The 17773-nt window shown below is 30.2% G+C and overlaps 1 protein-coding gene across 31 annotated transcripts in view; it reads right to left on the bottom strand.

Moving 5' to 3' along the window:
• The window catches only part of LOC106878372 (rho GTPase-activating protein 5), a 336880-nt gene that overhangs the window by 91975 nt on the left and 227132 nt on the right, over positions 1-17773 (bottom strand). For 22 of the 31 annotated variants that reach the window (XM_052968790.1, XM_052968794.1, XM_052968808.1 and 19 more), the window contains 6 exons: positions 17465-17681; positions 14494-14708; positions 12278-12301; positions 10433-10474; positions 9347-9526; positions 2379-2497 (listed from right to left, as the gene is read on the bottom strand). In XM_052968790.1, the coding sequence (XP_052824750.1) occupies positions 2379-2497; positions 9347-9526; positions 10433-10474; positions 12278-12301; positions 14494-14708; positions 17465-17681 (797 nt within the window). The remainder of the gene's footprint in view (positions 1-2378; positions 2498-9346; positions 9527-10432; positions 10475-12277; positions 12302-14493; positions 14709-17464; positions 17682-17773) is intronic. The other 9 variants (XM_052968821.1, XM_052968816.1, XM_052968822.1 and 6 more) reach the window with 6 other exon arrangements.

Raw genomic sequence — 17773 nt, 5'->3', positions numbered from 1 at the left:
GATCAACTGGAACCCTCGACGTCGTAAGCGATGGAGTGCCAATAACAACATATGTATATGTATATATACACACATTCATCACCAAACTATATATATTACCTCCAAATTCTCTTGAGAAAGACATCACAACTCCCATTTATCTCCTCCTCCTCTCTCTGTCAAGGTAAAATCATGGATAATGCCTGAGCATAGTCAAACAACTGAGTAGTAGTTACAATGAAATGTGTGGAATAAATAATAACTTCATCCAATAATTTTATGAACAAGAAAATATTTCTAGTAGATTATTTTGTATTTTGTACATATTTTTTTTTGCTTAAATTTGTATCATAAATTATTCACAAATAGATTAGAAAGTAAATTAGTTTAGTCTCTGCAATCTATCTTAAATTAATGAAAACAACAATTCTAATTATTATTGTTATGTTAACTGGAATTGAATAAGTCACAGTAATTACATTTCTATGGAGCTATGTCCTCTGAAGACAGTGTTAAAATACTTCATCAATGAACTTTTGTTCACAGCTGAAAGAGAACAGGTAAAAAGTTTCTAAATTTAATAGATATCAGTAATATTGAAAGGATTGCTCAACTACCATTTCTCACGTATGAACAATATGTTTTTTGGAAAACTTTGAACATGATAACATATGCATTTAGAGACTACTGATTTCTTTCTTCCTTTTTTTTTTAACAACTTGGGATTAATTTAACTCAAATAGTAAGATGAAATTCAATTTGATTCTTATACATCAAGGAACTTCTATTGGATGCATAATACCATTGATATTTTAAAAAAATATTGTGAATATTGGTTGTAGGGACTTAATACAAATCAAAACAAATCAAGCAGTTTGTTAAAAGGAAACAGCTTGAAAAAATAATTGAACAAAACATAACGATAATTTGTTTAGCTCAAATTAGACATTACAATAGAATAAAGATTATTTGAATAAGATAAGATGATTACATACTGATGTTCATAGTTTTAATTTACTAGTTAGATGCCCTCAGTTAAAGTCTGTTGCATGTTGTGAGTGACTGTATCAAATGGCAAGCTTGCTGATGTGTAGATTTTATTTCATTTTAAAGAATGCATGTGTGCTCAGAAGAGGTGAGGTGTGTGTGTGTGTATGTTAGTGCTATTGTATTATTAACGAAGGCTTCATAGTGGCTGTTTGTATTTAAGGACTATCTTATTAGCTTTATAATCTTGAATAGTGTTAAGTTTTCACAAGAGAACTATTAATTGTAAAAATGTCCATGAGAGGTACATGCCATTTTCCCAAGCTTACTTTCTACAACACCATATGCTCACTTGATTCATTCATAGAAGCAACACAGTCCTTTCACATTCACACATTCATTACAGTGTTAGCAGAAATTGAATTAAAACACCTGCATGGTTTATTAAATTCATTAAAAAAAGGAAGGATTTTTAAGAGACATTCTTTTCAGTTTTATAAAAAAATCAAATTGATGGTTTGATTAAAAACCAACTAGTAGAATAAGAAAATACGTGTGAGTGAGTATATAAATATTACAATGGAAATCTGAAAGAATTTCAAGTAAAAATCAAAATCTTACAGTAATAGGTAAGCAGCAAATAATGCAGTAAACATAGAGACAAAAAGAGAATGAAGAGGGTGTAGGAAATGTAAAGACACAAAAGGTTAAATGGTGTTTTTATAGTGGATATTTCTGATTAAAGGACCGTATCTAAAGGAAGCTGTAACTACAAGTGGTAAAGAAGTTTTCATCACAATGGCTTTTAAAGTTACAGGAATATAAAAGTAGCTTTATTTGCAGTCAAAAACAGGAAAGAGAAGGAATTTCAAAGAAGCTCATATCTATTGGTGTTTGTGCAGCAAACACATGCAATGGCTATAGCACACTAGACAGTTAAATAATATAAATCATTGTCCGGAATAAAGAAAAAGGGTTAGACACTAAAAATCATCTACAGAATGAAAAATTTTAAACTATATACATACATACATTATATATATATATATATGAGAGAGAGAGAGAGAGAGAGAGAAAGAGAGATACGCATACATCATACAATTAGTCTACAGTAAGGAACCATTAAAACAATCTATTCTAAGTGTTAAGGATGATGCATAAAGATTATATCTACACAACAAGCATGGTGTATGACAGGGTGGCATAGCAGTACAAATACATGGTGAATACATGGTGTATATTTTACAGCTGGGCAGATACATTATGTGTATGTGAGAGAGAGAAAATATTTGTATACATGTGTATATATATATATATATATATATATATATGTATTTCATGCTCATCAATGTAGACATAAAAAATAATAGAAACAAATAGTCTATAAAGAGTTTGTTAGATATCAGTCTTACCCCTGGCTCCAACCGGGTTCGGCATGCTTTATCTCTTATTGGTTTAAATTGGTTATTAGTCCATACAGTATCATCCTGCTGGCAACTTGGATTATCACATAGGGATGTATCCAGTAATTCTAATAATGGAAACAATATATACTATTAATGAGTAGACAGCCAACATGATTTGAAAACTGATTAATCAGCAGCTCTTGTCACTTTGTATCAGGCATATTTTCATAGCACTTAACAAATTAATTCCTTTGTTTTTCTTCAAAAGCACATAATCAATAATGATTGTATTGCAGTGAATGAAAAAAATGATAAAAAAAAGAAAAAAACAATTGGATTATTTTACTTATTTGAGAATATGTAGATTCTTTTACTTATTTGAGAAAATGTAGATATTAGAGATGAACAATTAATTGACACAAGAATACAAAGAATGGAGGAAAATATATATCTAGAATTAATAAAAAAATTTTAGTACCAAATAATAGTTCCAGCATCTAGCTGGAAAATGATGAATTTATAAGGAATATTATAGATACATTTGAACAGAGAAATCAATCCTAGGATAAACATATTTAGTCAATGGAATAGTTATAATATGTTGTAATAAGGATTAATAAAAAACACTATCAGATGCTACTCAAAATGCAACAATAATAAATTCAATACATTAATATAACCCAGATGAATTGATAGTCTGGATGAAAAATATTCAAAATATCAATACTTCTTTTCCTTAAAATCACAATATTATTATTATTATTTTTACAATTATAAATAAAAATGTCTAAAAATGGTTTACAGATAAAATCTAAAAATGTATAATATCATATTATATTAAAACAATATAATGGCAAAGACACTACACAATATTAATAATTATTTTCTTATCTAAATCCAGATTTTGAAGAAATTTCTGTTTGCAAAACTTTCAAAAGAATTGAAGTTTCAGTAGTTTTAGTACTTTTAAGTTTATTGTGTTATCAGATTATTTGATTTGCAATAACAAAAAAAAAAAAAAAAAAAACCTTCCAAAAATCACAAAAGATTAGTTTAAACATTATATTTCTAACAAACATGAATTTATCAATGAGTTTTATGATTAGGCTTCAGACACCATTCAGATAAAATAATGCTGAAAGTGCCCCATATACATCCCTATATGTATACATTGATAAGGCTTAATACACATAATCAATCTATAGTGCAAATCAACTAGAAATTATTGTTCTCATAGTATTGACATACTGCAAATAAAGTAATTCAGCAGCAGCAGTAATCATCATCAAAGGAGTTGAGTGAATAGGGGACAACAGCAGAGACAGGGTGTCCTGTTTTAACACTTTGGTATTTAGTGGCTGTTATTTTCGATCTAAATAACAGCACTGAAATGAACTGGAACACACAGCTGCATCCTTCATTTAATTCAACCATTTCTGATTAATCAATAACAATGAGTCACATAATACTAACTAGAAAATATAAATGAATGCTAACTATCCCACAAGATTAACCTTTCATCTCTCCTATTTTTGAGATGAAATATTAATAGTATGATAATTATAAAATGTTGGACCAAAAATGTTGTTTGCCTCTAAGAAGTCAATAATTTTATTTATCAGAAAATAAAAACTGCCTTATATACATAGAAGTAGATTTATTTATTTATATTTTGCTAAGTAAACTATACATTTGTTTTTAATGCTAAAACACAACCTGCAGGTTACAAATATCTTTATATATATAAGAATAAGCCAATGAATATATTTGAACATGCATATACATTGAAATAGTAAAATGGTGATAAATTAGTTTCAATAGCTACACATCTTAAGTAAATTCCTCTCTCTACGATTTTCTTAAACAGGCCTCCCAGAAATCTAATATTTTCTAAATGTGAATAAAAATGGAAGAAAATGAAAATTTTAGAAAACTGTTAATGTCTACAACTTTTAAGTATGTTATTATGACTGCCATTACTAATCTTTCTTTCTCTCTATACAAAAACACTGAGCACAAGATAAGTATATACTGTTGTGTTTTTCCTTCAGAAAGCTTGAATGCAATAACTATTGATGGGAGATGTAAACATTAAAAATGCATCTGTGGATGTTTTGTAAGGTTTTGATCTTAGTCATCAAATGTTCAGCATTAATATTTTTTTTTTGTGAGTTGCAGCTATGGGAACGCTTTGTTACTTACAAACAAAAATACAAGACAATCATTTATTTGTTTTTAGAATCAAAGAGCAAACCATTTACACTCTTCCACATCATAGCTAATGCCATTAACCTCATAAAATAATAAAGATCTATGCTTATACAGGCTACACAGTTTGACTTTCAAAAATAAAGGCTTTGATTGCTTAATTCATGGCTTAATAGAAGGTTTATTATTAGAGAAAAAGAATATAAATAAATTAAATAAGAAAACTAGCTGCTACAGTAAAATGTTTCTGAAAGTCATCCATTCTGAACAATAAATATACTAAGTAAAAAGAATTCAGTAAAAAGTTGTTACATTCTAGTTTATGAGAATGAGGACAATTCCGTACTGGACAACTACGAAGGTATTGATTCATATCCTGTCTCTGGCACTATGATATGTTCAAAGCCAAGAATTTAATTCTTGAATAACCAATGTAATCTAACGATAAATGAATATGACAGAATAGGAATGGCTCACAGCTGAAAATATGTTTTATAACTTTGCAGTACTGTGTTCAACTACTCTAGTTGTTCTAGATAAGCTACTTCAGTAATATGGTAATCCAATCATCATGGTCAGCCTTGCCATTAAATCTCTGGTGTTTGATAAACTGAAGCCCATTACCCTCAAGCATTCACTAAACTAGTGATTTATTTAAAAATGAGAGCCTCTAGGATGAGAAGCTAGAAAATATCATCCCAAATACACACACATCATTTAATACCTATTTTTCCATGCTTGTATGGGACAGACAGAAGTTTTTGAGGCAGATTTTCTATAGCCCAATGCCTTTCCTGTCGCTAACCCTCATGTATTACAGACAAGGTAATATTTCCCTATGCCTGACATGTTTTCCTTGGAAGCTTGAAAATGAATAGCATAATGTGTATGGCAGTGATGCCTGTTTACAGTCACCACTGGATGTAAAGACAAGAATGCAAACAAACACATACACAAGGCTTTGTTCAGCCCAGGTACTGCACAGTGACAAGACCACATGGTTCAGAGCAAGCTTCTTAACCACACAGCTATATCTATGATTATGTATGTATGCAAGTGAGTGTGTATGTGTGTGTGTATGCGTGCATGTGAAAAACAAAATGGCATTTAAGAGCAGTATATGAGGTTTTCTGCTTGAAATTTGAAGAAAATGATCAACTACAAAATGCAAAATAATTTAAAATTTGAAACTAAACTGAAAATCAAACACCACTACTATAAACAACTACCTGTACGTGTTTCAAAAGCTGAAAAATTGCTTGACACAACACAAAAACTTCCTTCCTTAAGGTATGCTAATTTGATGAAAAATTTTTAAAAATATAATTAATAATTCTTAATTTAAGAAAATCTTTCTTCAAATATAGTGACTGTAGCAAGAATTTTTTCTAACATCTTAAATAAGTTTACAAGATTTAATAAATAGATAACTAATTGTCATGACATAAAATTGTTATGCTTTTAATTGTCATAACATAGAATTCTTATGCTTATTTTTTTTATTCTTTAGTTATCCAGTGATGTCACCAATAATGGAATGCAAAAATATCCTTTTTTAGATTGTATTTCTCTATGTTTCTAATCGTCATAATGTAGAATTCTTTCATTATCCAGTGACATCACCAATAGTTGGGTACAGAAATGTCTTAAATTCTATTCCTTCTGAATGCTCCCTTTGAAGGAGTTCATGTGCTGGAAATATTTCATTAGCTCATGTAGAACTTCACGCACTTTGGATTGCCTTCAAAATGTTATGTTAACATATATTTTCAGAAATTTCAATGGTATTTTCTCTATCTAAATATGTTAATACAATAGAAACAATTGTCAGCTTTATAAGGTAAATTCTACAATAATGATGTGATTTTCTCTATATGTATTTTTGTTTTCAAATATGCTGAATTTCTCGAAAAATTCTTGTAAATGATATTTGGATTTACTTGTCATACACGAGGAATTACTTTGGATGTATATTCTACTTACATTTACTAGTGTCTGATTGATGGATATAGGTAACCAAATTCGTTTAAAACTGAATGCTTTATTGATATCTGCCTGGATTTTTTTATCCTTTTTTTTTCTTATATATATAAATAATCACCCCAGCATATCAGTCAATTAAATTCCCAGAGAACAAATAAATACAAAAAATTCTTACAACTTCTCCCTTTTGGTCACAGATTTCTCACAACATAACTATCAAACAGGGTAACACTTAACTAAATGTAGTTCTTATATCACTCATAGCTAATCCACATAATAAGTAACTATTCTATTAAATCATACCATTAAAGTCTCTCGTTTCAAATAAGTTACAAAGGATATTTACACAGCATTCTACATTTGCTACAATTAACACTGACTGCTCTAACCTACAAACTACTGGTGTTAACATGCAGAGAAACTATTAAACACTATTCTGGTATGCATGCACAGTGAGATACATACAATTACATATTTCATCTCTTTATCATAAATATGATTATTAAAAGAATAAAGTAACTAAATGAGAAAACCCACACACACAATATTCAGTGAACCTTCGTTGGATAGAGTCTTGGGCCAATATGAAATTTATTTTAGGGAAGAAATATCTGTTAAAAAATGTTTAAAAAAGCAGCCTTAAAATAAAATTAAGTTTTTCATTTCAAATCAGTGACCTAAAGAGATAATATCTATTTTTGTTGCACTTAGAAAAATTCAATAACAATAATTTTTATTGAACTGGATATTATGAGTAGAAAATAAAGAAAATTACATGATTTTACAAACATTAGAAGAGTTGAAAATTTTAAAACTTAGCCAATCATACAACATAAAATAGAAAATTCCATACAGAACTGTTACTACATGCAATTCCCAAACACCAAAGCAACAATGTTTAATACTTTGAAGAAGCAAATGTATTTGTACTGAAAGATGTCCTGTAATAATCAGATTACAAGGACAACATATTAAGATAGCATTTTGAATCTAGTATAAAGTATCAGAACTTGGTAATATTGAATTTATTCATATATGGACAGAAGCTGTTCAAATCACTTTGGAGCATTGCATAAATCACAATGAAACATTCTCAGATAATTGACTCATATGTACACAGTGTCCTCAATATTTATACACTGATAATAATTGGTATCAATTATACAAATCATGCATTTTATTTTACTAATACAATAAATCCAGTCTATGTATTTTTTTTTTAACTGAGACATGTTAAGCAGGCCAAAATTTAATTTATTTAACTTTTCAATGTAAAAGACAGTTAGTAAAATTTGGATTGAAATTCACATAAAATTTATTTATTAGAAATGGCACTTTGTATTTTCTGTGTCCTTGCTGAAATTACAGCAAGCTGAAAACTTCAAATTTCTAAACTATGTTTTAAATTTAGAGTTTTCTTACATTTAAAACAGGATGAAGTCAAATGAGAAAAACTGCTCACTGTAAAAATTATTGATGTAATGAAAAGGAACTTCGGTGGAAAATATATTAGTCTATAAACAAAGCAGTTTCTATGATACATGAGATACAAAAATGATAGGCTGTTGAATGGATGTTCTTATAGAAATCAGTTTAGATAGATTCTAGTAAGATTTAGACCGTACCCAATACTGACACTCAATAATCAATAGATAATTGTGAGCCAACAAGCAATAATACTGAGATCAATTTCAACATATAACATTTAATTTCCCACAATTTCAATTTAAAAAAATATATTTGTGAAGAGGTAATAATTTATTGAAGTTATAATCTAAACAAAGTATGTAATTACAACTTCTACAAGATGTGGGATGAAAATTAACTTGTTCATTTGACTTTGAGAATATAAAGAGAGAAATGTGTAATATCTAATGTCTTATTAGAACAATTGTTTTTCTCCTGGCTAACCAGTGAACTGTGAAATAAGCATTAAACCAGGGTGTCTAGAGGAGCAGCACAATGGCTATAATATAGTTTGAAACCATGGTCAGCAGTCTAAGCATATATTTGTCTATGCATGTACCATACACAACCATACTACTAGACACATCAAATGTGAACTACCCAGAATATGGATTATGCGAAGTAATTAGTCACTTATAACAAAGGTAAATTGCAGAAATAAACAAATTATGAAAGTTAATTCTTACTGTCTTCAAATCAAATGAAATTACTAACTTTACTAAATAAAATATATCAAGACAAATGAACAAACAAAACACAACAGTTATACTTGGAATACATTTGAGGCATGCAAATCATTAAAAAGTTAGTGTCCATTAAAAAGGTGGGGGAATAAAAACAATGGAACTGAACTAAAAAAAAAAAACCAATGATAGTAGCATAGCAAAGACAGTTGACGACTGGCAGGAGTGAAATGGTTAAAGGACAATGAGAGGAAGTGATGGGCAGCAGGATGATGAAAAATAATAAAATAAAATAAAATAAAACCCAAAAGGCATTGTGCTGGCCAAAGTTTACAGTGTAAACTACATATCTATTTGGGGCACAAATAGAGTCAGAGTAGGAAATATATAGAGAGAATACAATAGGAGGGTTCAAGGTGGGTCCCATTTGTCCAACAGTTCTCATATTTGCTCTCACAAAATTGTTGGGATTAATTTGTAACCACAAAATATGTTTTAGTACATTGTTTCCTCCATGTTTATTTTGACTTTGGGTATTTTTAATATTTTAATAAAATGTAAATAACAAGAGATATTAGAACCGGGTGAAAGCAAACTGTTAACCGACAACAAGCTGTTGAACCAGTCATTCACCTTCAAACTCTGCCTTTTCAGATAACCTCATACTGGACGACTTCTTGAATGGATATGCGGATGGTGGGTGGAGATGAGCCTCAGCAACTGGGTCACTTATCCCGTACAGGCTAAATAAGTGCATGGTATCAGCCACGTCTGCAGCAGGGTATGATCTACGATGATGGTCTCTATATTGTTCTGAAATTGAGCAAGTGGTGGTCAGACAGGTAATCGCAACATATTTTGGACATTGCAGCTGATTCATGGGTTGATGTAAGTGTATTTAAAAAAAAAAAAAAAAACCAAAAAAAAAAAACAAAACAAAATTAAAAAGCAGGGCTCAACAAATTTTGAAAATACTAACTTTACAAAACCATCCATCATAAACCTAATTGTTACACCTTATTAATTTAAGATTTAACCATAAAACTATATTCCTGAATAGCATACCAGATTTACATGCTATATCAATCTATCTTGGTGTAAATTTGTGAATGGAATTTCACAACTCTGGAAGTCCAATATAATTTAACAATTCATTTAACATTTGTGTAATTGAAATTTGTAGCTTAGTTTTATGACAATGCCAATCCATACAAAAAATATGGATAACATTATGGATCAGATGCAATAAACAAGCCCTCTAGTTTTTTGTCAAGTATTGAGATCCAGATATCTTATTGAAGAAAAGAAATTTTACATTCTGTTAAGAAATTTGAAATTTATGCAGATTATGTAACTTATATGTCAACTTAATTTGATGAGGGTGAACGTGTAGAGATAATTTATGGAAGGAAAAGGAAAATAAATATTGGGACAAAGAATGCAAAGTACAATGAAACTATGCTGACCCATCATTGTCAAGAGTAAAAATGACATTATATGTAGTGTTGTCCTTAAATTCTAAAAATATTCAACTGATTAGCTCATAAAGAATTTAATAATATAAATTTAGATAACTTTATAATGTCTCAACATCCCCAAATGTATAAAAAAAAAACTGAAACAAAAAGAAAATCATTTAAATAAACAAAACTACAAAAGCAGCCATTATATGTCAATCAAACATGTACAGTCACAAATTGGGTGAGAGAGGTTTCTTACTAGAAAAATACTCTGGAGAAAATATCAACTTATCAGTGACATCTGCAAATAAAAATTGGTTTGTGTTTCAAACGTTAAACTCAGGTTAAAACAATTATAGTAGGCATAAAACGAAAGTAATTCAAGCTACACAGACAATGAATAGTGTATAGAAGAGCAGCAACTAAAGATTAAAAAAGAAAGTAGCCAAAAAAAGACAATAAATCACTATAATTATTAATAACTATGTCTTCTGTCCAAAAATCATTAAACAGTGGAGAAAAAAAGTATTGACTGAAGAAAACCATGAAGGAATAAAGTTATGTTAACCTATTTCTAATTCAGATGTAATCCTGTTTGAAGCATAAGGAGCAAGTCAACAACAACATGAGAAGTACTGATTCGATGACATGAATTTTCGAAACTTTTCCAATAACTTCAATTTACAAGTGCATAAGTCAGATTTATTTCTAAGAATACTAATGTGTTGAAAACAACTTGTAATTAATAAGATTTATTGCATGCAGACCACACACAAACACACGTTCACACAGTGAGAAATTATACATGAACTTGTATTAATAAAGCCAGAATTTATGGCACTGATGAATTGAAAATTGATCAAAGACTACCTCATTAAGTAATAGAAACTATGGTGATAAAGACAAAATACCACTGAAAACTGATTTAAAAAATGCTGAAATAATGTGTGTGTTTAAGAAAATGAATTTATAACAAATAAGCGAACAATCTGATAATTCACAAATGATCATGCTGCTTTACCATTCATAATAAATTATCAAAAAAATAAATAAAAAGAGTTTAAAAAAGATGATGATGATCACAAAAACGTATGTAAACCAGTTTTGAATGAGCTGAGAAAGAAATAGAAATAAAAATACAAAGACATATCAAATATTGGAATGTTAAGACAATGCATAAAAAATGGTAATAAAAAGGCTCAGAGAATAATGAGAACTAGGAAAAGACATGACTATAAGAAAGATATGACATGGACAAGAAGCAATAAAACAGGAATGAAGAAAGCAGACAAATGACAAGCTTAAGATAACAAAAGAACCAACAAGAAGAAAGAAAAAAACAATGGTTAGATTCTAAATGAAAAACTGTTCTAAAGATGTCACGTTTAACATTTTAAAATCAAGGCTAAATATATATATATATATATATATGTATATGACTGGAGGTGATAAGTTTTTATGCTAGTTTTAACAGACTTATTATTGAGATTATATCTAAAAAAAGTTATTTAAGTATATTTATTTAGGGTTTTAGCACCAAAAGACAGTTTACAGCCTTTAGACTAAACAATTAGGGTTGATATAATTAACTGTTCCCTTTCTAAAAAAATCTGAGGTATTTTAACTATGCAAGAAATCATTATTCTAATATTTTGTATGCTTAGGTAGGTTTCTTTTTTGGATAATTACAGGATTATGGTTTGGATTAAAACTGGTATCATCATGATTATATATATGCTTTGATCAAAAGGGTTTTTAGAGTTAACTCTAGAGAATTTGTAAAGACAGGGAAATATACTTTTGACAAAACCATAATTTCATATTAATTTAAAAAAAAAAAAGTTCAAGGGTATTTTAGAAAACCCTTTCTCTGAATAATTCATCTCAAATAATCATAAACATTTAAACTGAAGATTAAGTATAAGATATTCAACAGAATGATAAAAATAATATGACTGAGATACCAATTTAAAAAAAAATCTAAACACAAATTTAAGGATTTATTAAATTGAAGATTTTATTAAAATATCAAAAGCATAAGAAAACCACACACAACAGAGAAAAAGAGGTCAACAAGAAGCAACAGTTAACTGGCTACTTGTACCTTCAAAATCATCTTCATCAGGCCCTGAAAAATGATTCAATTCAGTCAGTATATAATGTATTTCAAGCCAATGATAATAAATCACAAACTTTCTCACATAGTAAATACAAATACAATAAAGAAAAAAATACATCAAATAAAATATAGAATTCAAATTTCATGTTTCTATTTGCCTTAGTTGACTGTAACATGAACTTACATACATGTAACTATATAAATCAGTAGCAAACTAATTATCCATTTCAATGCACACAATTTTTTTTAAATAAGAAAAGTTTTAAAAGAAAAAAAGTGACAACAGAGGGTTAGACAGAGTAAGAAGCAAATAGACAAAGAATGTTCATGTGCTTGACAGCAATTTATTTTTAAAACTATTTATTATTTGAGAAATAATTTGCAACAATTTTAGTTATAGTCAATACTTATTGGCTGTTAAATCTAATGAACTGATTTGCAATTGTAATCACACACTTCTAATCATTTTTCTACTCTTTATTCGAGGCACTTAATAGATAATAAATTTGGCCAACACAAAAACAATACAAGCATCAAATCTATCATAGATTATACCATCCAGTTTTAGAACAGGTACACCATATCACCACATATCATAAAAAACAGCTAAAAGTGTTGGCATCAAGAAGGGTAACCAGTTGTAAAACACTGCTTCAAAAAGGTTCCATCTAACTTATGTCAGCATGGAAAAGCAGAATTAAAAATGATGATGATGATGATAGGGGCTATGATTTCTCAAATTAATCACAACAGAATATAAATAACACTGAACCTGCAATTGAAAGTTACAAGAATACCACATTTTACATCTTAAACACTCCCAAGACACTGCTACAATATTAAGAACATCATCCTTTCCACTTACAAACAGAAAAAATATAAATTACCTATACACCATATGCTAACTCTAGCCTCAGACAATGAGCTTGAATGCATAACATTTAGAGCAGGCATACAAATAAAGCCTTCATGAGGCCTTTTATGCAGTCACTTGACCTGCTAGAAATAATAGCAAACTATTCTTTAAAAATCCTACTCTACTGTCTTAAAGAAAGGATGGATAACAGAATGGAATGTCTGGTCATATACCTAACTGATCAAGGCTGACCTGAGGCTAAACATCAGACATACAACTACAAATTGAATAGTGGAGCAAATGCAATATAGCTTGACTGACACGTTACATCATAAAAATATATCACTGCATATCAAAATATACACTGTATACTCATTATAAGACAAGAAATATCCAGAGTAATGGATCTGTGGGTTGCTTCCAGACATTCATTTCCCTATTTGCTATAAGTCTGCTTCAGTTGGGAGAGTTAAAGCAACATAATAACAACAAAATAAATCTTTCTAAATAATAAATTGACCAGTTTATGGTTTCAGATGAATTTGTATCATTTCCCATATTTCAAAACATATTAATCTTAGTTCAGCATGACCAAGATATGATAGCCATGGTCATCTTTGTTGAACCATGCTTCTTTTAGCCAGCTGCCTTTGTAAAACCAGGAACAACAGTAACAATATATCCAAAGAGTAAAAAAATCCACAAATTTCATTAACTACATGTTTAATTTCTGCTTCAAATTCAATTACAAGGATAATTAACCAATAACGTCCCTACTTTCAAATATTTAAGATTTAAAATAAAATTAGACATTCTCTAGTTGTACAGTAATCAAGGTTTAAATTGGATTTGATTCAAAATCTTTATATGCTCAAATGTCTTGTAGATAAGTTTTAAAATACAAAGAATATGCTGCTGATTACCTTTATTTCACAGCAATGAAGAATAGTATTACAAACTACATGTGTAATACATACATAAGAGTTGAATACATGTCAATGTTTGTATATGAAGGAAGAAAGGAAAGAAGGAATGAATAAAAAGAAAATGAAAAAGAGTAACAAGGCGGGAAGTCAGTTTCAACAAAGGAAATTTGTTGTAACATGTAAGCTTTTTCCAGTTTAGGAACTAGTTTTGGCATGGATTGACTAACAATTATAAGGCTACTGCAGATGTGTCAAGTGAAATATAATTGTATGCACAAATTAGGATGTCTGCATGTCCCCCAAACTGAATAATAGAATTAGTAACCAATTTATTTTGTATTATCTGGAAAAAAGACATTTAACCAATTCAAAGAATTAATATGTTATAATAAAAACAAATTAATTCTAGTTACACTCACCCACATATTTGTTACGTCGGCTCTTTATTTCGCTTGGCTTTATAAGATGCTCTCCATTTGTTTGAGCAGCTATACTACTAATAATTTCATAGTCAGTTGGTGATGAAATGGGAGGTGGAGAAGGAGAGGACGCTCGTTCCTGTTCACTGTCTGAATGGTATTGGTTGGGAAAAACCAAATGATCATACAAAGGTTCCGAGTCTTCTGTGCTCTGACTGCAGAGAAATAGAAAGCTCAGTGGCTTTAATTACTAGCAATGATATTGAAGATTTAAAAACAAATACATGACAAGTACCATGAAGACCAAATGCTATTTTATCCAATCCCTCACTACACAATTTTCCTTTTTTTCTGTTTTAAACTGGTCAGCCCCAGACTGTCCACCATAACCTGAAATTCTTTGGATTAATGGAGAGCTAGTTGTGAAAACTGAATTGTAAGATATTACATTTGACTTTGTAGCCCTTGTAAGATAGTGACTTTTGAGCCTGATATTTAGAACTCCATACTATAAGATGATAATAATAATATTGCTAGTTTCAAATTTTGACAGGGCCAGTGATTTCAGGTAAGTTGATAACTCAAATGGTACTCTTTTACTGACCCTGAAATGATGAAAGGCAAAGTTGCCCTTGTTAGCATTTGAACTCTGAACATAAAGACCTGGAAGAAATGCTGCTAAGCATTTTGTCTGATGCGCTAACAATTCTGCCAGTTTGCTGCCTTCAATAATAATAATAGTAATATTAATTTCTTTTATTGCCACAACGGCAACAGATAGGAAAGGTAATATTAATAATAATAATAATAATATTTATGTAGTTCCATTAGTCAGTTGGTTAAATAGCTGACTATTTTCAATTAAAGATACAAAAATTTGCTTTTACTTATAAAACTTAAAGCAAACCATTCAAAATACATTTCAAGCATAAAAGCAGAAAGAGAAAGTAGGAAGGTACAATTTATCTTTTAGAAAGCCCAAGAGATGCCAAAGTTTAGGTAACAAGCTGAAGTAAAAGGTGAAACTCAATACAGTGAAAATAAACCTTAAAATATCAAACAAGTCAAGCTTTTAGTCTATGAGCTCCATACTAATTTTTTTCTAAATGGCATTAGTTTAGTCAATTCATACATGAAATGTGTTCAAAACAGGTGTAAAAACATGGAAAAGCAAAGAATACCATTTAGTACCAAAATAAAATAAATTTTTAGATTAATTTAAGTAAACTCATTAAAGTTCTGGGTGTCAAAAAATCTGCAAGAGTATACGCATTGGTTTAGAAATATGAGAAATAATTTATTGATCTGCTGCTTAAACTTCAGGGGGTCCTTTAAAATAATGAAAGCCAAGAAAACAGCATTACTTCCATACTTGACAGGCATGGTGGACACTGTGGGGCTCTTGACAGAGCTACACAGCAAACGAAGGTTACAAGATATACTGGGACTAAATGGAAAAAAGGATCACAGGATAAGAGCAATAACCAAGCTCATCATAATGATGACAACAATTTCTTAAAAAGGCATAATGCCACAGATTTATAGGGGAGGGAAAAGGGAGTTGTTACATTCATGCCTTTCCCGTGGGCATTAGCACTGTAAGTGAAAGCAGTTCTAGCTGGGAATTGAAACCGGGTCACGGACTCAGCTCACCAGGAACATACCACCACACAACAGTGCTTGCCACTGTAATGATAAATAACAAATAACAACAGTAATAATAATGATGCCTAAATATGAAGCAATTTAAAATGTCAGTGAAGCAAATGGCCTTCTGAACTCAGATCAGAATATAGAGAAAAGCAGAGGTACTGCAACAAAAGTACGAACAGAGTTCCATTAATATCTAACTTGGGACATGTATAGCAATCAAATTTGCTGGATGATGAGAAAATATATGAACAAGTAATGCATTATTAAATGACAAATGTGTTGTAATATTGCATTGTAACTATGGTAAATAGTACATTTCTTCAGTTTGTTTCAATCTTGCAAACTTAATTCGCAACAGAATGGGAAGCTCGTATTCCCAAGTAATTTTCAATAGAACTCTGTCACCACTGGTTTAACTCATTCAGGCCAGGATTTCCTTTCATCTAACTACCACAATAATGTTTTACTTTAGAAACAGGAAAAATTTCCATAAGGATTTGCTTACTTGCTTTGAATCTTAAGAGCAGAAAACTGATTACAGCATTAACATTATTACATCCACCTTTGACTTGTATTTAGATTACTTGGAAGATATTAGTTTGGAGGTAGACATCCAGCCTGATCGAGTTAAAGCATAGCCTTATCTCCATTTCAACAAACGAAACAAAGGCAGGCCTACAGTAAGAATACCAAAAGAACTCTACAGAAATGAAAGACTAAACACAAAATAGAACAAAATGTAAAGACCAAATATAAACAACCTACCTCTGCGAAGAAGACTGATTAGGATGATTGAAAAAGACTAGAATCCAACAGTTAATTAACATTTCCATGGAAAACCATGGAGATTTCTGGAGATGAAAATGTGTATAATAATGGCAAAACACAGATATATCCAGGTTTCACCTTATGCTGTAATTGGTTTAGATTTTCTGCCATCTACCAGTATCTTCCATAACTGATCCTAGACACTAAAAGATGAGGAGTTGGCCTCTTATTTGATAATAGGTGTAACAGAGTCAAATCGTTAGAACTCTTGGGTTGATACGTGATTAGCAGTGAAAGTATTATATTAGTAAATATATATATTTTTTAAAGTTAATCAGAGAAGTAAAAGCTGTCCAGATAGAATACATGAGCCTCAGTTCCAATCTATTTGTGCCTACATTGTGCAAAAGAGGACAATTCAGTTTGTTGTGTATTTTTCTTTGGATTTTGTATTTTTTAAATTTTTTTTTAATTATATTCAGAAATTTTTTAAGAAATAAGTCAAAGTTGATTCCCTACGTGTACACGGATGCATTCTTAATATACTAACCAACCACAGTCTGGCGAGACGCACCTATTGCTTGTACTGCTCTTGGTTGTGTGATACAGATCATTTGGCTTGGGCAGTGGGGCTGGGGGCCTTTTGTCGATGTTTGGGTTTGATTCCGACAAGGGTGGCGATGGTGGATCAAGATTGCGGATGAAAAAATTTTCTGTGTCCTCACGGTGAACCCATGCATCATTAAAGAAAGGTGTGAATACAGAATCTGAAACAGAAAAATAAACTAGATAGCGAAACTATCTTATATAAGTATATATAAAAATAATTAACACATTTCCTGGTGTGTGTGTGTGTGTG

The sequence above is a fragment of the Octopus bimaculoides genome, chromosome 6, assembly GCF_001194135.2.
Source record: "Octopus bimaculoides isolate UCB-OBI-ISO-001 chromosome 6, ASM119413v2, whole genome shotgun sequence".
NCBI classification, from domain to species: domain Eukaryota; kingdom Metazoa; phylum Mollusca; class Cephalopoda; order Octopoda; family Octopodidae; genus Octopus; species Octopus bimaculoides.
This window is presented reverse-complemented; position numbering and strand designations above follow the sequence as displayed.